At 43.5% G+C, this 21,316-nt stretch overlaps 1 protein-coding gene across 1 annotated transcript in view; it reads left to right on the forward strand.

The window, feature by feature from the left end:
• Nucleotides 1–21,316, forward strand: part of PNPLA2 (patatin like domain 2, triacylglycerol lipase) — a 42,883-nt gene that overhangs the window by 16,074 nt on the left and 5,493 nt on the right. Inside the window, exons 3-9 of the mRNA XM_083428059.1 lie at nt 9,673–9,905; nt 10,128–10,193; nt 13,427–13,636; nt 14,596–14,656; nt 16,746–16,928; nt 18,388–18,520; nt 19,063–19,185. Of these exons, the coding sequence (XP_083284185.1) occupies nt 9,673–9,905; nt 10,128–10,193; nt 13,427–13,636; nt 14,596–14,656; nt 16,746–16,928; nt 18,388–18,520; nt 19,063–19,185 (1,009 nt within the window). The remainder of the gene's footprint in view (nt 1–9,672; nt 9,906–10,127; nt 10,194–13,426; nt 13,637–14,595; nt 14,657–16,745; nt 16,929–18,387; nt 18,521–19,062; nt 19,186–21,316) is intronic.

The following is a 21,316-nucleotide window of genomic DNA, read 5'->3' on the forward strand; positions in this document are numbered from 1 at the left end:
TCTGTTCTCATCCTGAAGCAACGTTCTTAAACCGAGGTACTATTTCTGGGTTAACAGAGTCTGTAACCTGAAGCTCCTGTAACCTGAAGTGTCTATAACTCGAGGTACCACTGTACAGCATTAGTGGTAGTGATTGAATTGAGTAAATGAAGCTTCTTGTCCCTCGCCCCATTAACAGTACTTTTTCTGGAAAATGCTCATCTCAGTCCTAGTCAGAATTTGAAACAAGGCTTACAAAATGGAAATAATATGCTCTGGAATCTGTTAGGTTCTATAACCAATATTCATCCCCAAATGAATTTACTGCTGCACAGTTATTGAAACCATTTCATTTTCGTAAACGAAAGTGCTGCTAAAGGTAGGGTTCAGAGTGGGGATATCTTGCCATCATGTTGTTTTTCATCTTGCATTATTGCGTAAAGCCAAAATGCTGTACTGCTTGTGCAGCATGTACGTATGTGAGCTTGCTGAGATTTCTGTATAAAAAAGACGGTCTATCTACTCATTCTCCAGAATCATTTATATATTGTAGTAAAGTAATGCTACCGACAATGAAGGCTGAGCTTATAATTATAGTGTATAATTAAGGAGACTGATGAATAAGGCTAGCTTTAATTGCTCCAAACCCAATAAGCCACAGAACAAAAGGATTCTGATGCCAGTCTGTGTTAAGCTTATCCAGGATGGAAATAGGCCCATCTAGGGAGCTATGTTTTCATGATGCAGCTTGATAAAATTTGAATTAATTCGAAACCGCCTGTTCCCCACTTTTATGGGGAGCTGTTCTTACTGTCCTTGCTTGGTTGAAAGTCACTTTGTGCAAATGGTAAGTTCTCACATGAACTGGAAGCATAGCCATGGCTCTTGGCCAGGCTTTCTAAGAACTCTCTTTTGCAGAATTATTTGTTTGTGTAGCGCCGTTTCTCAAATATTTGTGCAAGATGACCTTTTTTTAAAAAAAAATTAATGTGGCAGCTTGTTGTGTAGGAAGGATGGCTTGTGTGCTCTCCTCGTAGAGAATGGCTTTAGCATAGGGCTGCTGTTGTTCAGGGAAGTCTCCTTGTCTTTTTTGCACTGCATCCCAAACAAAGAGGAGTATGAAGAAGTTGCATAGCTGGCCCCATCTTCCCCACCACCCCTCACCCCACCTCAGAAACTGGAAGGCCTGGGAGTGCAGAAGGCCACTCAGACATCAGAACAAATTGTTCTAGTGTACACCATTTCTCAACACTTCTGAGGAAACAAGCCCCATAAAGAGGCAGTAGTCACGTGAGTGTCTTAATGCCTGCAAAGAAGCTTTGTCTCCCATGCAAGGTTATAAACTTCTGTTCTTTTCCAATGATTTATCACTTTATTGGGGTTTTGTTTTTTGCTGCTGTTTTTCGGATTGAGGCAAGGCGTTCTAGGGTGGTGCAGTCTATTGACAACAACATTGCCAGCTGCCAACTTAAGAGATAATATCTGTCCTTGCTTTGTTTCTGGGTTTTGTTTTTTTTGTTTTTTGAAAAAAACAGACTGGAGCAGCAAAGGAAGATGCACCCTCTCCTACTGTGCTCCTCCACTAGTGCCTTTGCCCACCTTTCTTCCCACTTTGCCACAGGAAGTGGGGCTCTCTGGCTCCACAGTAAGAAGGGTGAGCAGAAGAGCAGTGGAGGAGCAAGGCAGGAAGGGCACCTGCTGCAGCATCTTCTGGGGCTTCCAGACTTTCAGAGGGCTGGTAGGCAGCCTTAGTTAACAGAGAAGGCAACAGCTCAACAGCCGGGGAAGGGATGCTCAGAGGTAGAGCATCTGCTTTGCCGAAGGTCCCAGGTTCAATCCCTGACATCTCCAGGTGAAGCTGGGGAAAACCTTTTGCCTGAAGCCCTGTGTTCCTATGTGTGCAGAAAGCATTTCATAATGGTCTAGAAGGCTAAACCAACTCATTGAGTTCTTTTCCCGAAACAAGCATCTTAAAAAGATACTGTGACTCACTTAGTAGATTGTAATTGGTAGGCATCATTATGACAGTCCCCCTTTCCACAGTTTTTTTTTTAGTTACAGAGGAACCTCTGCGCTTATTCCGTGGGCGATCCGTAAAAAAAAAGAAGAGTTACTATAAACCTGCACCAGTTGTTGCTGTGGTCGCCTGAGGGTTTTTTACAGATGTGCAAAAATTTGCCTCTCTTGAGATTCTAAGCTTACATTGTGAGAGATAGTTTCATGACTGCCGTATGTAGATGGAGAAGGAACAAAGCGAGCAGGAGGAAGGGAGCTTAGTTGTTTATTGGGAAACCACAAAGTGTGTTTTCCTCGGCTGTTCATCTCATCCCCACCCTCCACTGACTGGAGGTATACATGGTTGCTTCTTGTTGTGTAGAATATAGTTGAAAACTTGTTCATTGCTGGTCTAAGGCAGCCTCTTCTGGTGCCTCTGTTAAACTTCCCCATAGTTAGCAAATAAAATGAGGCAGGCATGGGATACTGCTGGTTACTGAGACTGCTGAATTGGGAAAATTGAAACTATGATAGTAAAGAAGCCCCTTCCCCAGTTTCTGCTATGAGGAATCTATGATATGGTTGCTGACTGGAGAGTTGCTATCTTGGGTCTGACCACTGAATACCTTTACCTTTAGTAAGTACTCCCAGCCTCAGCTGCAGGTAACTTAGCTGGCTTCCTGTCATTTGCAATACATTGTGTGTGTGTGTGTGTGTGTGTGTGTGAAGTACTGACTGGTGTTGCTGCCTTTTCTTCAGGGATGAAAAACAAATTGGCAAAAAGCAAAGCCTGCTGGAACAGATATGGAATGTGTGAAAACAGGAAGGGTGTGATGTAAAGCAGAATGCCAAGTGGCGGAGAGAGAAAGAGCAACCAGTGTGTCATGGTAGCCTTGTAGGAAAATCCAGGCAGCTGTCATGATCCTGGCTGGAATAAGATGATTTGCAACTGGGAAGAGGCAGAAGGATGCTTTGGAATCAGTGTTTGATAAATCTGTGCAGATCCTACACTGTTGGGAAGCAGCTCTTTTAATGAGGTTGATGCCCAGATGTCTAGAGTAGAGTGACCTTGATAGATAAGGCCTATAGCATCTGTTCCAAAGAACTCTTGAAGAAAATAAGTTCCACAGCTCTGGCTACTCCCATCACAATGTTACAATGGGGGTGGGGGATCGCATGTGCCTCATAGTTAGAAACAGTCTAGCCTGATTGCAGAGTGGCTGTTTCTGTCGGAAATGGTCCATCTCCCATCCCATCTCCTATATCATGTTGGGTCTCTTTGAGATGGCCTGTTTTTAAAATGTAGCTGGCATACCTTGGAGGTGGAAAGCTGACTAAATGATAGCCCTTGCAACAGTGGCAGACCTTGAGGTCTCCCATTTCATCAGCTCCCTATGCAACACCAAAATTCGGCACCCCACCCAGTCGAGCCTCTCCCTTTCCATTCTACCTCATAGTCGTAGTGCCCCTGAGGCTCTGCACCCAGTGTGACAAGACCAGTTGTGCTTCCCTAAATCTGCCTCTGCTTGCAATTGTGCAATATCAGTATCTGAAACCTCATGTTTTGAAAGGACAAACATTTGTTCTTTGCAGCTCCCCACCTCCAGAATCCCTCTGCCTGTTCCCCTTTCCTCATGCAACAGAGACAGCACCAACTTTCTCAATCAATGTTTGCATTCTTCAGTCTTAAATTCAAAGTGTCTCCCTGCAGGTCACGCAAATCATATCCATGGGCCGTTTCTGATGCCCTTGTGAGACCATTTTGATGCCTTGGAATTTATTTAGTTATCCCTTCATCTGTAATCGTGGCTGTGCTCTCCCCCCTCCCCCCTGTATAAGTGGGTGTGTATTTTGGCCAGTATAGCTTTACTTTCCTCTTGGAATGCTTTTTAAGCCTCACATGTTAAAATGCCCTCTGTGTTGGTCTGTAATGGAATACCTAATGAAGCTGGAATGTTCCTGGCTTTAGCTAGTGCCCTTTGCTCTGAGATGGATTCTCCCCAAGAGGAACCGGGGCTTCCAGAATGACTGTCAGTAGCTATGCCATCTCTTGCTTGCAGATAAATCTTATTTGCCACTAATTTGAATTGCTTTGCTTTTGTGAGTTGAATATTTTTGCAGGTCAAATTGACCCTTCCTGGGAAGAGAGAGCTCGTGGTGCTTCTAATTATTTTGTGTCTCTAGGTTGCTGTGGTGTGGGACCTCTGGCCTTCTAGATGTTGCTGAATTACAACTCCTATCAACCCTGGCCACTGGCTATGCTTGCTGGGAACTCTAGTTCAGCAACATCTGGAGGATCAAAGGTTCCCCACCTTGGTTCTGTTGGTTTAAGTATTGGGAGATTATGAGAAGTTACGGGGTTTTCCCAAATTAGAGCTTCTGGGCACCAGCAGGGAGGGCTTATGGAGATGGAGGAGGAAGAGGGGAGAAGAGTCTGGTGGAAGCCAGGGCAGCTTGTACGTGGTGGTCATGTAGCAGCACCCCAAACAAACATGGCTGTAAGCCCCACACAACCTGAGGTTAGGTTGCCTGGAATAGGGCCTCCATCTGTACAGCCCTGCCTAATTCCTCTGTGGGAAGCTTATTATGCAGTGACACAAGGGGCAAGCTGTCTCTGTGTTGGTGCCCCAGCTTTGGAATCCCTCTGAGATGTGACTGGAGCTTACACCACTTGAGTTTCCTGCAGTGATGTTGGGTTTTCTGGATTTCTTTTTCAAGAATCAAAATACAATTAGGGTAATTTCAGTTGGGAATTTTTCTGATGCCCTAAAGCAGACACCCCCCAAACTCAGCCCTCCAGCTGTTTTGGGGCTACAATTCCCATCATCCCTGACCACTGGTCCTGTTAGCTAGGGATGATGGGAGTTGTAGTCCCAAAACATCTGGAGGGCCGAGTGTGGGGGTGCCTGCCCTAGAGAGTGGTCTAATTTAGCATATTTGTTTTTCTTGTACTTAGTAAAGAAAGGTAACAAGCTTGCTTAATACTGTATTTGTAATTGGCATCTGTTCATTGTGAACTTAAGAATTTATGAAATGGAAAGTTTCCATAGAAAAATAAAGCCCCACTTCATTAGTTTCCAGTGCCAGGTGAAAGCCTTTCTATTCACTCAGGACTTTGGTGGATATTAGTGTCAGGCTTGATGTGGTTTTTTTCCTTTTTATGCTTGTAGTTAACTGCCTTGTTTTCTAAGGCACTGTAGTATAATGTAAATTTGTATTTTATTTGTAACCCTCTCTGGAGCTGCATTGCAATGGAGTACCGTATATTATAAACAATATTGAGGTGGTTGACCAAAATATTGGAGATTGTATTCAGCTAGGTTTTACTTAAAGAAGATCCACTGAAATTAATAAACATGATTAAGTTGGGTCCATTAATTTAAGTAGATCTGCTCCAGTAAAGCCTAGCTGAATAGCACCCTGGGGGAGGGATGAAGAGAGATTGGGCATACACACAAATTGAGACCACCCATCTTTTATACCCTCTACCAGCCTTATGCTAGGAACTGGAGATCATATCTTAAGGATGTTTATTACTGTGATTCCTCGATAGGAGTCACCTTCCCTCTCCTTCAGCACTCTAGTGTGAGTTCTCTAATTCCCATTAATAATCCTCTCTAGCATTGCCAAAGCTCAGCTTGCTGGTGGCCTTCTTCTGTTAAAGTGTGTGAGTGTGTATACATAGCATTTCATAAGGTTATAGCACATGCTCAACTATCATCACTGCTGTCATCTACTTTGGAGTCTATCCAAATAAGTCCACTCTCCTTTGGCAGTGCATCCAAGCTGAATCTCTCTTCTAGGAAGTCTGAAGTTCACTCTATCCATGTCCCCCTTAAAGGTTATTTGGCACTTTCAAGGTACACAGCTATGTTCTTGCTTTTAAACAAGTAAAGGACACATTTTATGCATAAGAACTGTACTGATATGTTTGGTAAGGACCCCCTTCCAGAGGATATAAAGGTCAGCTGAAGAGGAGCTATTCCTTTCGCTTCTGGCTTTCCCTAATTTTAGGGAAGGCTTGCCTCTCTCCCCCTGCAACGCAGTGCTTAAGAGTGCAAAGTGTACATGTGCCTGGGGAGTTAAATAATTACAGTCCCAGCCTCAGTGATGCCTTGCCACGTCAGTTTCCAAATGTTGCCCATGACCCTAGTGGCACTGCAAAATAAGAGTGTAGACTGTTTTGTAGATTATTTTTTGTCTTCGTAGGTCCAGGGCAGCAAAGGCAAAGTAGCATCACAGCTTCTGTGCAGCCACTCTAAAGAAACTCATTGGGACTTATTTCATCTCTCCTTCTTTTGTACCCATAATTAGAAAACTAGTTTTAAAAGCAGCTTTCCTCTAGATATCTGCTAGTATTTCTGGTCAGTTTTCATGTAGTTGATGGTGTGTGTGCAGTGCTCAATCCCACATATACTCACAGCATCCTCACTTCTCCAAGTTTGGATCCTTATTTAGCCAAAACATCACTAACCTTCCCTTGTGCATGGAGTCAGCAGGCTTTGGGGAGCCTCAAGATTTTAAGAATTGCAAAAAATCTTCAGGAACCAAAGCAACTCAGTGAACACCGTGCATTCTCAATGGCCATTGAATGCTGACTTTTTTGGGAGGGGTAGTAGGATGGAATATTCTGGAACCTGCACCCATAAACAGAAGCACTGCACACTGTTAACATTTTGTTTCAGGTGCTACTCACTTTGCATATTTGCTGGCAGCATTGTGAAAAACAGAGCACAATCTGCTGGTTTTTATGTGCTCTCGCTAGAAACCTAAGAAAGGATATTGGGGTTGTCAGCACCAAAAACTGTGATTGTGAAAACAGTTGACATTTTCTGACTACATCTCTAATCTGCAATATCAGCACTCCTACACTGCAGTTCCTTGCTATTATTTTGTTGTCGGTTGTCTTTGTGGTTCTTATTTTGTTTTTAATTGTGCAGCTGTACTTACCTTAATTATATATTTGTTAAGCTGCCCTGGGGCTATTTGGTGAAAAACAGGCTAGAAGTACAACTAATCTAAACATTAAAATAAATAAGGTATGTATATTAAAACCAGGAGGTTTTTTTTAGTGTATATTTCAAGGGCTTGGTTGTTCCCTAAAATCGGTCTCCTCCAGGAGGGATGCCAAGAGCACCTCTCTATTGCAGGGATCCAAGGAGGAGCAGGCTATGGCTGCTAGTCATGGTGGCTGATGTACCTCCAGGGTCAGGGGCAATTTGGGGCTTTTTAGCTTAGAAAAATAATGGGTCAGACAGGATATGATAGAGATATATAAAATGATGCATGGTGTGTAGAAGGTAGACAGAAGTTTTTATTCCTTTCCAATAATACTGGAAGCCATGGCAAGCCATCAAAGCCAAATGGTGGGAGATACAGAACTGACAAAAGAAAGAACTACCGTACTTCATACAGTGCAGATAAACTAAGGAAATTGCTACCACAAGATATGAGGGTGGCAGATAGGTGAACACAAGTCCTAACAAGTCAGTCTACGTTCATTGTGAGTTCTGGCAATTCGAATCTGACAGCTTTTAGTTTCTCTGCCCACTGTCTCTCCCCTACCCCCTTTGCCTTTTGCAAGTTTTTCTGGCTGGCATGCCCTAGAGAGGAAGTGGGAAAATGGGAGTCTTTGTTTTTCTACTAAGTCAGCCTCTGACCCACTGCAGATCGCTGGGAGAGTTAAGAATGAAGCAGCTGAGCTTTTGTTCCCACAACTGTGGACTGTTTTGGAGCGACATGATAGAGCAGTGGAACCGTCTCAGTAGGGAAAGAATTGCTGGGTTGTTGTGGTTTTGCCCAGTTCACTTCTGTCCAACAGAACTCTGAAGACTGAATCAAAGCCTGTCTTGCTGCCAAGCTTAAGAGGTTTTCTTTGGGGAAATCAGTCTTCCTTTGTGGGGGTTTGTGTATCAAAGTTGGTGGCAGTATCTCATACAGTACTTCAGACAAGTTCGCTCTGAATCATGGAAGGATGCATTTAATCACTAATACCATGTATTTATTACAGTGACTCACAAACTGATCAAATTATTATAGCAAAACATTTTGGCTTCCACTTCCTCAGCCGCTCCAATGTGAGTCAAAGAGTGCTGTAGCCAGGTTGTCAGTTATAGAATGTGGAGGACTGCATATCCCAAAGCGTTGCATTTGCTGTAGCTGAGTGACGCTGCAGTATCCTTTGATTGACATCAGAGCAGTAGAGGAATGTGGAAGTCAAAGCACTTGAAATTCAATTTATTGTGTGTATGTGTGTGTGTACTGGGGGAGTGTCTTTTAGGCCTGGTAGTATGAAGAATTATTGTGGACCAACACCCACTTAACGATCTTAGAATCTTTGCTCAGTGCAGGATCTGCAATGCAGGGTACAACTTCAGCATCCCTGACTGATCGTTATAGCTACTGGTCATGATAACTGAGTTATGGGATAAGTCAGTATCAGAAGCAGTATGCCCTGGATACCAGTCACTGGGGGAACACAAGTGTAGAGTGAGCACACATGTCTTGCATGTGGGTTTCCCATAAGCACCTGGTTGGCCACTGTGAGAGTGGGATGCTAGACTGGAATAGTCTGGTTTAATCCAATAGTGCTCTTTTAAAAATCCACAATGGAGGCTTATTTCGACACTTAAATTTCATCTGCCAGTAAGGGATCATAGAAGTTTTATTATTTTTACACCTGGAATGCTGAGCTCCCCGAGATGCACTGGGCCAGCCCAGATGCTCTGAAATATTCCATGTGAGCACGCCACTGCATAGCAGAAGTAACAAATTATTCTCCAGTTAATGCTTATGATTTTCTGGTTGTAATTTGCATCAGTTTAAATGTTCCTTGACTAATATTTTGAGATAGTGAATATGGTACATTAGGGTTTTGTGGTGCAAGAACAAATATGCCAGATTGCTGCTGATTTCATGATGAGACCATGTTTCAAGAACTAAGACATAGTTAAGCTACATAATTCCTGCTGGCTGCTTTATTAGATGGTATCCTATAGATGTGCAGTATCCAAGTTTGAAAACCAGTGATCACGTAATAGAAGAAAAAATAGAATAGCCTATTATAACATGGTAGATTTGTTTTATACTTAACCTTTAGTATATTTTTGTGGTTAGCAGGAGGAACTGCATGAGAAGGTAAACAACTCTGGATATGGGGGGCGGGGAATAAGGGAAGGGCTTATGGCAGTGAGGTCATTTCCCAATGAAGCTCTAGATTGGCAAACAGAAGTTACTCACTATACTAAAATTACAACATTTGAAAAATGGGTGCATGCTGCAACAAACTGCTTAGTGGCTGCGGCTTCTTGCAGTGTGCAACCTGTTTGGGGAACCATGTACTGTACTTCCTCCTCAGGACTATTTAATTGCATGATTTCTATAACAAATGGCACAAAGGGCATTGCCATTCTGTAATTTTAAAACCACCATTAAAACAACAGTTTGCTGACAGAATATAGCAAGGCTGAAACTCAAATTCTAACTGTTCTTTCAGTCACTGACAAGCCTTTCATGAGCTGTTTTGTCCGTTTCTCTTTCTCGGCAGTACCATAGTTTTGTGATTCTGAAACCACCAGTCATTGTGATGCCTGCATTTCAGAGATAACTGCTGTTTAGAGTGCCTTAACGTGTAAAGCCTGCTAGCTTAGTATCATGCAGCAGCGCCCTCCTAACGTCCGTTGTTCTCTTGTGCCTTAGGTGAGGCTGGTGCAAACATCATCCATGTCTCTAAGGAGGCTCGGAAGAGGTTTCTTGGCCCCTTGCACCCCTCCTTCAACTTAGTGAAAATCATCCGTACCTGCCTATACAAGACCCTGCCAGACAACGGGCATGAGGTGGCCAGTGGACGCTTGGGCATCTCGCTGACGCGGGTCTCAGATGGAGAGAATGTCATCTTATCGGAGTTCAGCTCCAAAGAGGAGCTTATCCAGGCAAGTAATAACATGATGACTGCCTCGTTGCTTTAGATGTGAATCTGTAGGTTCCCAGCCACCAGGGACTGGGACACCTGACTTGACTTTGTTTTCATGGTGAAAGGCTGTCTTGTAGCTATCACTTGTTCCATCAGATGATATTTACTTGGTTCTCTGGATACATAAATCCTCCCCCGCATGTTATTTAGGTTTCATGTGGTGTTTTCCTGTCTCTCTCAGGCATGTGTTTGCAGCACTTTCATCCCAGTGTACTGTGGCCTCATCCCTCCCAGCCTTCAAGGAGTGGTAAGTAAGCCATCGTGGACTTGGGCTTCCAAAATTGTTTGCATTGGTGCGAGGTCATGCTGTGATCCTTGCAAGGTTGGCTGTTACTGTCTCCGTATTATACATGGAGGGCTAAAGCTGAAGAAGTGGCTTGCTACTGATTGTCTCGTTTTCATTCTTGCTGGAACTGATGACCATAAGCCACAAGCTTTAGTTATCATGTCATCATCCCAGGGACACATCAGGCAGGCTATTAAGTCAAAGGGAGCAGGGATGAGGGGGAGTATCTTGCTTGATGCTGAAGCCACAAAGTCTGTATTAGTCATAATCTTCAGATTACAAAATGGGTATTTAATATGTGTCTGTCATGACTTGCGTAAAGTGGTGAAACTCCCTGCTATCTGCAGATGTGTTTTATCCAGCGCCTGACAAGGATGCCAACAATATTGCCTTCAGAAAATACATCTGTGTAGCACAGAGTAGTAGATGTCAGGAGTTTTTCCTCTTGTTTTTTTCCAAACTTGAGATTATTTGTTTTCATGCAGTCCTGTTTCAGGCATCAAGGGTGGTGTGTTTGTGTGTCTAGCAGCAAATAAGCCAGCATGTCAGCTAATTGCACTCTTGTTGAGGGCACAGCACACACAGCCTATCAGTGCAGCAGCACCCTTTCCTTGAACTCTTAGACTTTAGTGCCATTGGAATTGGAGATTGCTCAGCACCACCCAGGCCAAAGGGCAATAAATCTGGGGAAGGCAGGAAAAACCCTCTGGCCCAGCTTTCTCTGAGAAGCCCCATGTGACTATTTCATATATAACAGCAAACCACAACTTATGGCACAGGGAAGTGAGGCAGAAGCTCCTGAAAAAAACCCTTTCTTCTCTGCCAACATGGCTGTGAGGAGGTGTTGTCTTAAACCAGGGGCCAGCAACCTTTTTCAGCAGGGGGCCGGGCCACCGTCCCTCAGACCATGTGGTGGGCCAGACTATATTTGGGGGTGGGTGGGGGAAATGTACAAATTCCTATGCCCTACAAATAACCCAGAGATGCATTTTAAATAAAAGGACACATTCTACTCATGTAAAAACATGCTGATTCCCAGACCACCCACTGGCCAGATCCAGCCCCCAGGCCTTAGGTTGCCTACCCCTGCCTTAAACTAACTGCAGTTAAACATAATGTCTGAACCCTGGTTAGGCTTGTTTACATACTTTTTAATGTTACTTATCATTTCTATGTTATTTTTTGGCCATTTTACTATTGAAAATAAATAGTAAAATAAACAAACCATAATGTCTGAACCCTGACAGGCTGTGGCTACCCTTTGTCAAAAGGAGCCAACTTCAAACCATTGTTTTATTACGGTGGCTTGTTTCAGTTGACCACAGTTCAGGGTTTTAATACTATGCTAAGCTGTCACTAATTGAAATCGGAAGTTAAGGCTTCCAGTTTCCTTGCAGCCATGTGGGAGAATAAGGAGGGAAGGAAGATGGCGCAAGCGTGAAACACATCAGCTTATTCCTGCAGTAAGCCATGGTTTATTGTCATTTCAGAACAAGCCACAGTGAACTGTTTAAAGGTAGCTGCACCAAAGGGTTTTGTTTTTCCTTTTCTCCTGATATCTGTTCCATTCTGGTCTGGCTGAGTGGTATTAAGAAAAGCCCATTTGCAACGGCACTAAATCAAATTGAGGTTGTGAACTCAAGGAGTGTCTGGTAGAAGCAGAGAGGTGGAGTTTGTGGAGAAGGTTGGCACGAACAGTTTGTTCCTAACTGGAATGTAGGCGGAAGGTCCCCGATAGACGGCTAGCTTTATTTATTTATTGCTTTTGTCACATAATGTTGTTAACAATAACAGCTGGGGGTGTGTATGTCTTGTTTTGGAGATGTGCCTGCTTCATCACCTCTCCCTGGTCTTATTTTAGTTTGGCTCCAATCTCAAAGCATCCCTCTCCTCTAGATTAAACATATTTAGCCCTGTCTATGCATGCAGATAAGGCTAGAGCCAGCAGAGCCTTCACCTCTGTCTCTAGCCAGTCTCATTGCAACCCAAGAGTCTCCCAAATACCTCACAGCAAAAAGCCGGCTGTCTGAAGCAGGAAGCCCTGTTGGGCCAGATGCACTGAACAATTAATAAGTAAAGCAATAGTTCAGAAGTGCTTGCCTTCCAGCTAATGTAGGTAGGCAGTGGGTATGTCAGTAGAAGCCCTAGGGATCTTCATTGATTGCTGTCACCCCATGGATCTCACTCACTTTATTTAGATATTTTGATACTACTCTTTATCATAAAGTCACAGGAGGATGCGCAACATATTAAAATGCACAAATGCATATTCCGAGGCCAATTGAAACATCTATATGAAATAAACTCAGCACAAACTAAAATAACAGAGGATAATGTAAGGTGACAAGGGGTGCCATACACTGACCTCAGTGCATTATGCCTCCTAACCTCCAGAAACCTGGGGGGGGGGGGAGTATATTCACTTCCCTCTTGAAAGAGTGTAGCATTGATGCAAGACACTACAGTACTCAGTAGGGAGATAGTTCCATTGTTTTGGAGCTGCCACAGGAAAGGCTGTACTGTGGGTCCTCACACTACCGAACACCTCTGTTGTAGTGGCCATCAGGAGGTTCTCCTTAGCTGATCTTCAGACCCAGGTGGTAGGTTGGTAAAAGAGAAGTTCTCTTATTTTAATGTCAACATAAGCATTTTGACTTGGGCTCTAAAGAGAATTGGCAAGCTGTGCAGCTGTTTTAGTACTCTGGACCCCTGCATTTTACACTAGTTGCAACTTCTGAACCATTTTGGAAGAGCAGTCCTGCAAAGAGTACATGACAGTAGTCTAATCTGAAGGACAGCAGAGCATGGATAAAGTGGCCAGGCTATCTCTATTCAGGAAAGTATGCAAACGAGTGCAAACCCTTCCAGAATAAGGGTGTTATGCTGATTCTCGGACTCTGTGCAACCACAGCACCTCTGCTTGTCTAGATTCAGCTTCTGTTTCTTGGCCCACACCCAGCCCATTACTGCTTCCGCAGGCACCAATGAGCTGTGATGGAGCTGTGTGTCATCAGTATATTGGTGGCAATTCACATCCCCTGAATATGGCTGCTATAACCTGCCAAACTCGCCAAGCAACTGTGAACTGGTACATTTGCAATTGCCTATAAGTGTTTGGGGGTGGGACAGACTGTAAACTGTATCTGTATAATAAAACCTTCAATGATTCCTTGTCATTCTTTCTCCACTCCCAGAGGTATGTTGATGGAGGGATTTCTGACAACCTGCCACAGTATGAGCTGAAGAACACCATCACGGTGTCCCCTTTCTCTGGGGAGAGTGATATCTGTCCACGGGACAGCTCCACAAACATCCATGAGCTCAGGGTGACGAATACCAGCATTCAGTTCAACATGCGCAACCTCTACCGCCTTTCAAAGGCCCTGTTTCCACCAGAGCCTCAGGTGAGAGCCCAGCATGATTGTCTATATTTTTGTAGTGACGCTTGAGCTTCCATAGATGGTAAACATTGTTTATGGCTCTTCATTTGAAGGAACTTCAGGCAACCTGAATTTATATACTTTCTAAATACAAATCATGGTAGTCATTCCTCATCAGAGCACTTCATCTGTCTTAGCCCTTATGCTTCTAACACAAGACTGTGCATGTTTACTTGGAAGTGAGTCCCACTGGTGTTGAATGGAGCTTACACACCTATAGAAACCAACCTGCCCTCCATAAAGCTTCAGTGGTGTTTATGCCACCCATTTCTGAGAGACGGGCATATGGTGATTCATGAACAGCTGAGTGTTTCCTTTTAGAAACAAGCAACAAAGTCGCTGAAAGGCACGTGGGTGATAAGCCAATGCACTTTATGTAACTTGGGACTCCCACTCCCATTCTTTAGAGGGTGTTGACAGGTAGCCTAATTTGGAGTGGCAAATGCTCATTCTATTATTTAATCTGACTTGTTTTTTTAAAGTGATGGGACAAGAAGCCTTTAAAACTTTTGGAATGCACTGAATGCCTTTTTTAATCCCATTGGAATAACATGAAGACACCTGAAAATACCTTCAATTAGGCATTGTTTGAAAATGCTTATGGGCTGTATTCAGTTGGTGTCGATTGACATTCCTTTGTTGGCCTTCTTTCTTCCCCCATGGGTGTTCATTCAGAGCCACTGCCCAGAGCATAACATGTCTCCTCCGTGTTCCTGCCTCTTCCTTTAGTTAGCAACATAACAAATGCTGTTGGTCCGTTCTTGCTTTCTGCCCTTTCTCCCTCTTTTATTGCTGCAGTAGAAAACACTGTTGGGGTAGCAATGGTTGTAACCAGAAAACAAGCACCTCTTGCCCTTCCAACTGGAATGTTTAGACACAGGCTTTCATCATCATAACTGACTCTCCTTTATCTCTATGTGCAGGTTCTGCGGGACATGTGCAAGCAAGGATACAGGGATGCACTGCACTTCTTGAAAAAGAATGGTAAGCACTCAGCAAAAGGTTTTGCCTTGCCTCCCTACCCAAATTTTCTAGCAAAAGTAAAACTGTGTAAAAACATTTTTCTTCTCTGCTTTATAAGTTTCCTTGTGTCCTGTTTGTGCATAAAATCCATTGGTGGCCATGCTTAACCCTCAGTTGTTCCATCTAACCAGTTGTTGCTATGCAGAAAACATTTTTAATACTACCTATGCAGCAGCCAGCTTCATTATTACCAATTGTATTTCCACTTAGCTGAGGTTGAGCACACTTTCCATTCTACATAATTAGAAAAGTTCTGAGTAAATCAAGAGGTTTTACATACTCCTACACAAATCGCTGAATGAAAGCAAAATGTTGGATATGACAAGAGAATCTATTTTGTATTTGATCACATAGATGCAAAATGGCACTGGGTATGATCCACTGGGGTCTTCTCCTGCACAAAATTCATTTAATGGAAGCTGTGCAAGAGCATAACAATGCTTCTCTAGCACTCTGCCTATTATTCTGGCATGAGCCGGTGCTGTGGCCAGAGCACACTGTTTGTGTCTATAGTGTCACCTTGTGGTGACTGTCTGTAGTGCAGCAATCTTGTGCACTGTATTTTTTGTCCTTACACTTCATGAGTTAACTACTTACACTGATGCAGTTCAGGTCTTGCCTGTGTGCTTCCTGCAGGCAACAGTTGGTCACTATGAGAACAGGATACTCAACCAACTGAGGCTTTGCTCTGATCCAGAAGGGCTCTTTTTATGTTCTTATATTACATGATTCAGCAACCCCACTGTGCTACCCTAGAGAAGGCAATTAGAGAGGAAATTGACTTGGTGACAGCCAAAGATTTCTTATGGTTGCAGGTGTGAAAGGGTCTACTTGGGACTTCTTATTGAAGCTATCTATAGTAGTTCTAGAATTTCAAATGGTACTTTACAGAATGTGTAGGCATGTACAGTGGTACCTCTGGTTACAAACTTAATTCATTCTAGAGGTCCGTTCTTAACCTAAACCATTCTTAACCTGAGGTACCACTTTAGCTAATGGGGCTTCCTGCTGCTGCCGTGCCACCACCACACGATTTCTGTTCTCATCCTGAGGTAAAGTTCTTAACCCGAGGCACTACTTCCGGGTTAGTGGAGTCTGTAACCCAAAGTGTTTGTAACCCGAGGTACCACTTCAGGCATGTCCAACAGGTAGACCGCAAACTACTGGTAGATCACAGGGTGTTCCTGGTAGATCCTGGTTGATCTCTGGCCCCTCAGCGATCTCCTTACAAAAAAGCAAAAAAACAAACAACAACAAAAAACCAAAAAACTCAAACCAACTTTGGCTTCCTAAAAAAAGCTCCACAACCTTTGGGTAGATCACTGCCAGTCTTTTGACGACAATGAGTAGATCACTGCCAGTTTTTTTATGCTGTGAGTAGATCACAGACTACTGGGAGTTGGAGGTCCCTGGCTAGATAAACCACGTGGTACTGAGTTCTTAGTCTGCAGAGGTGGGGTATATTGGTGGGCAGGATTTAACATTTGAATGTCCCTCCATGCGCATGTTTTTCAAGAAACGACATACTTCTGCTGCACAATACTTCCAGGTATTAGACAGCACACAGTTTGTACAACGTACGTGTTACAATATTCTTTTAAATATTTGTAAACTAAACTTTATTCAAACAGATCCGATGGCAGTGTACAGTTATAACAACAAAGAAAGGAAAACATAATCCACCATTGCTCTACTGTTTTAAGATACCTGTTTTTTTTTAATGTTCCAAAGACAAATGTAACTTTTAAAAAAAAGCCTGAGTAAACAAATAAGTTTTAACCTGGTGCCAAAAGGAGTGTAGCATTGATGCCCACTGAGTCTTTTCCCGAGGAGCTATTTCTCTCCTTTGTAAACCCTCTTGCCTTGCACAGCTGTCTCACATGTCTTGGTGGCAATTTCATGTCCAGTGCTTATTGTACACGATATCCTCTGTGACAGCAGGTGGCTTTTGGCTGTGACTGCCACTTTCTCTGCTGTTAGGAAAGATAATCTGCAAAGCATATTCATTTTTTGGTTGAAGCACAACAGTTCCTTCTCCCATCTTCCTCAGGTCTTCTCCATCGTCCAGGACCCACCAACCCTTTGCTGGCTATTGAAAATGGTGCTGGGGTGAGGAATGCTGAAGAAGAGGAGGAGGAGGAGGCAGAGGAAGAGGACCAGCTGAGAGAGAGTGCTGCACTGGCAGAGGCTGAAGATCACATTCTTGAACACTTGCCTCCTAAACTGAACCAAGGTATGATATTGGGTTGGAGAGTCTGCTGTGTGTCTGTGTCTAACACAAGGCTCTCCTCATTACACAGGCTAGGCTGAGGAACATGTAGTTCAGCAGCATCTGATGATGGACCTCGGTCACGAGTTCCCCACCCCTGACTTATGTCCTGCTTTTTTCCTTTGTGGGAGAAAACGGGAGAAGCGGAGGAAAGAAGAATGTTGAGAGGCAAAAGATAGACTTTCCAATTCTGCACATATGCATACGTTTTATTTTGTTCTGTGCAGATGATTTGGTTTCCCTGGTACATAGTCGAACTACAAGTTCCAGGCTCTGCGGAGGAAGCCATGACGGTTAAATTGATTTCATTGTATAGTTGGCCATAATTGGCCATGTCCAAAGGTAAATTAGGAGACTGTGAATACATGAAATACACAGGGTGGGCAGTATGGCTAATGTAAGGGGATACAATTTGCTCCATGGCCCCCTACAAACATATCACAGGACTTCAGAAAATCTCTATTTCTCATTAATAATGCAAGTGTACTGAGCAGTGTTTTGAAAGTGTGCATGTGTTCACATATGCATGTGGAAATTCTGAAGTTGGTGCACAGCATTGACTTGAAACTCTGGTTCCAATCTCCACTGCCCAGTAAAGTTGGTATCTGAGAAGAACAGGCTGCCTGCCTTGATTTAGGATCTGGCTATAGTTTTTTATTTTCCTTTTGGAACTTCTCTTAGGTGACTCATGAGATAACGGATAATGGACACAGAAGCATAAAAACTAGCAAAATTGTCGGGAAATGCCTGTAGACAGATAAGATGGGGATCAGTGTTGAGGAGAGATGAATAAAGTGATTTGCTGCCAGCTCTAGAATTGACACAATCTTCCTGCCTATAACAAACCTCTTGGTCCCCCTGCTTAGTAGTAGATGCATGTTTATGGCTAGAGAGATTTTGTGGATCTTCAAAGTAGTCTGGACATCCAGTAATTGCTTTTAAAATGTTGGTGACTTGTGTTTCCAATTCCCACTTCTGTTGTAGCATGCAAAGTCCCTCACTTCATTTCAAACCTATACCTGCATTGGGAAATTACAAGTTAATGCTGTTTTTTTTAACTGTGGGGCCTTCAGGGCCCTGGCAATAACATGTTGCTAACTCATACTGCCCAACAGAATTGAAGGTTTCAGAGGCATTCAAGTTCTATAGTGAATACTACCTTTTAAATGAGGCATGGGACAAACAAAGCAGGCTTGGTCTCTTTCTCTGGGGAAGAGGAGTAATAGAAATCCCTCTGGTTGCTTCTCATGAGCTGGGCGAAGTCTTGTACTGTATTTTTATTCCTTGCCTTTTGGGCTGATGTTTGGAGCCGTGAGAGGGCTAAATTTTGGACAGGAGTTTCTCCTCTAAAAATTGAGAGGGGGCAGTCTCTGCTTTCCCAATTGAATTGGTGACTGGAATAACTCACTGTCTCCATCTCCAGCCCTCATAGAAGCCTGTGCTGAGAGGAGGGGATTGTTCACCGGCATTGCCAACCTGTTGCCTGTGCGCCTGGCCTCTACCTTGATGCTCCCATACACTCTTCCTCTGGAGTCGGCTCTCTCCTTCACTGTCAGGTATGCTCTAAATCCTGTTTCTGATATGCTTTTGGGAAACGCTTGTGATTGGGACCTAGATTGCTGTATCAACTGCATCGTTAAGAACTTGCTATTCTGTGGGACTTGGTTCTAAATAAAACAAGGGTAAAATCCACTCCAAGGGAATTTATTGAAAGCCAAGGACCCTCTCCCATGTGGTTGTCAATGGCTACTAGCCATGAGGTCTATGTGCAGGGTCAGAGGTGGCTATCAGCCACTGGGAAACAGCAGCAGGAACAAACTCTTGCTCTCATGTGCTGCATCTGGGCTTCCCATAGACACCTAGTTAGTCACCATGGGAAATGGGATTCTGGACTAGAAAGCTGATTCGTCTACTCTAGCAAGGGGAGGCATGCTCTTTATGTGAATACTTGCCATTGTCACAAGAGGCGCCCTTGTGCAGGCTGTTTTTAAGAACACCTTTGCAAAGCTGCAACGTGGCTGGTGCTCCTTCGTGCTTGCAGTGTAACAATGGGCTGTGTTACGTAACAGCGCCCCTGTTGGTCACCTGTCTCCTTCAGGTTGCTTGAATGGCTGCCAGATGTCCCTGAGGATATCAGGTGGATGAAGGAGCAGACGAGGAAAGTCTGCCACTATCTGATGAGGAAAGCCAAGAAGAAGCTGGGAAGCCATCTCTCAGCCAGGTAGGATTATCTTGTTTGCTTTTCTAAGTATTGCGACACAGGGAGTTGCCATAGGACTGGCGCCATATAAATGGTAATCAGGGGGACTTTGGCCTCCAATCTGACCGTGCTTATTCAGAAATCAGCCCCTTTGTACTCTCCTCCAAGTTTGTGTGCTTAAGATGGCAGTTCTAGATGTGTCATCTTACTTTGCACAGCCCTCTATAAAATAAAGGTGCCTTACTCTTCAGGAAGGTTTAGTGTTACTGTGCCTAGGTAACCGAATACATGGTTATGAAACTACAGGCAATTCCAGCACTGTGCGCTTCTTTTTCAAGAAACCAAATAACTGAAAACCCAGGCTTGACAGTCCCCAGTTTTGTTTTGATGGTGAAATAACATAACTAAGTGCCTGAAGTCCTTAGATGTTGTACGTAATATATTTGAAAGGGCCTAATTTTCTTTCTAAAAGAAAAATGCATAATTTCCAAGGGTGGTGTTCAACTAAGTTTTACTCCAGAGTTAAACCCATTGAAATTAATGAACCTGTTAGGGTCTTTGATTTCATTAGATCTACTCTGAGTAAAACCTAGATATAGTAGCACCCCATATACAGAGTGTTCTGAAGAGCTATCTTGGATTAAGTTTAAAACCCAAACAACCCTCTTCAAATGCATCTATTTGCTCACTCTTGGTTCAGTTTCTTTTCTGCATGCGAACATGTTCCCAGGGCAGTTCAGGACAGTGGGAAAAAATGTATTGTGTGTGAACTGCCAAAAAGTGATTGGATTCTATCTCAAAGGTAGGGGGGGGGGGTGGAGATAGCCAGAGGTTGCCCAAATGGAGATAGCCATGGATGCTGGAAAACTGGCTTTGGGCTGAACATTGATTCTTGGTATAATAGTCGGTGGTCAATAGCATTGGCAGAGAAACTAACATGTCAGGTCAGAACAGCAAAGGGCAAACACCATCCCTATTCTTTTTATAATACATGGCAAAAAAAATCATTGAATATATAAATTGTTTGGATAGTGGTAGGAATCCACCTAACACTCACAGGGAAACGTGGTGTGATCTTTTAGAGTAACCAAATGAGATGTTGTATAGCATGACAAATGTATATGATTTTATTGCGATGAGTTGTTTGTTATTTTCTACTTTAGCAATTGTTTATATGCTTAATATAATAATAATAATAATTAAAAAAAAACTTTTTTAAAATGTAAGGGGGGAGAGAAAGCCACTACATATATATTTTTCCAACCTAACAACAGGGACCCTATTTCCCTTTTCTTTCCATGGAATGACTTATAAAATCATTCGTTCCTGCAATAGCAGATGATTTTTCTATGATCTTCCAATTCACACATTAATTTCTCAGGACAGTTCTGTATGTCAACTGTCAAAATGCAGAAAATATCAGGATGGTTTGTGCAGACAAGAGTGTTGTTTGAAACAGCTTTCAGTAACAAAGCTGTCAGTTAATGTTTTACAATATAACAAATAGATGGTTTTTCAAGTGATTTGTTTGCATTTATCGTGTGACAATAAACAGTTACCATGTCAACGGGTGGCTCGTGCATTACATCTGGGTGTCGCACTGTCCACTTGCACTCGGCGGGGTGCAGGTTTTATTGAGAGACAACGGAGCCCGTTCTGCCAGTGGAGAATCTCATTTTGCAGAGCAGCCCACTCTACACAGCTTGTGTTCTCACTTGTACACCTGACTCACTTTCTCAGACCGAATGAAACTCAGCAGTGTGACGACCATCAGCCTGGGGACTCTGGAGGCTCCAAGTTTCCCCTGGACCTCAGTCAGCTCACGTGGCACTTTCTGCTTATGGGCCAATGACGGGACTAGGAAGGGGCAGGACTAGGATAGCCAGGGTGTCAAAGGTCAGTATTGAGGCATGCAAGGAGAATCTGAGCACTGCTCACCTGCACCTTCCATGACCCTAGTCTGTGCTGCTGACTTTTTGTATGCGACTGTTGCATCACACTGGCATCTTGTACTGTTAAGGGGAAACTGCAATGGGGAATGTGTGATCTTTTATCCCCCACTCCTCTCTCTGTATCTCCATGGAAGCTCCAGTGCAGCAAACAGTGCTTGTGAGTACAGCATGACAAACAAACTAAAAATCTTCCCCTCTCT

Source organism: Podarcis tiliguerta (genome assembly GCF_965153285.1).
Source record: "Podarcis tiliguerta genome assembly, chromosome: 1".
Classification (NCBI taxonomy): domain Eukaryota; kingdom Metazoa; phylum Chordata; class Lepidosauria; order Squamata; family Lacertidae; genus Podarcis; species Podarcis tiliguerta.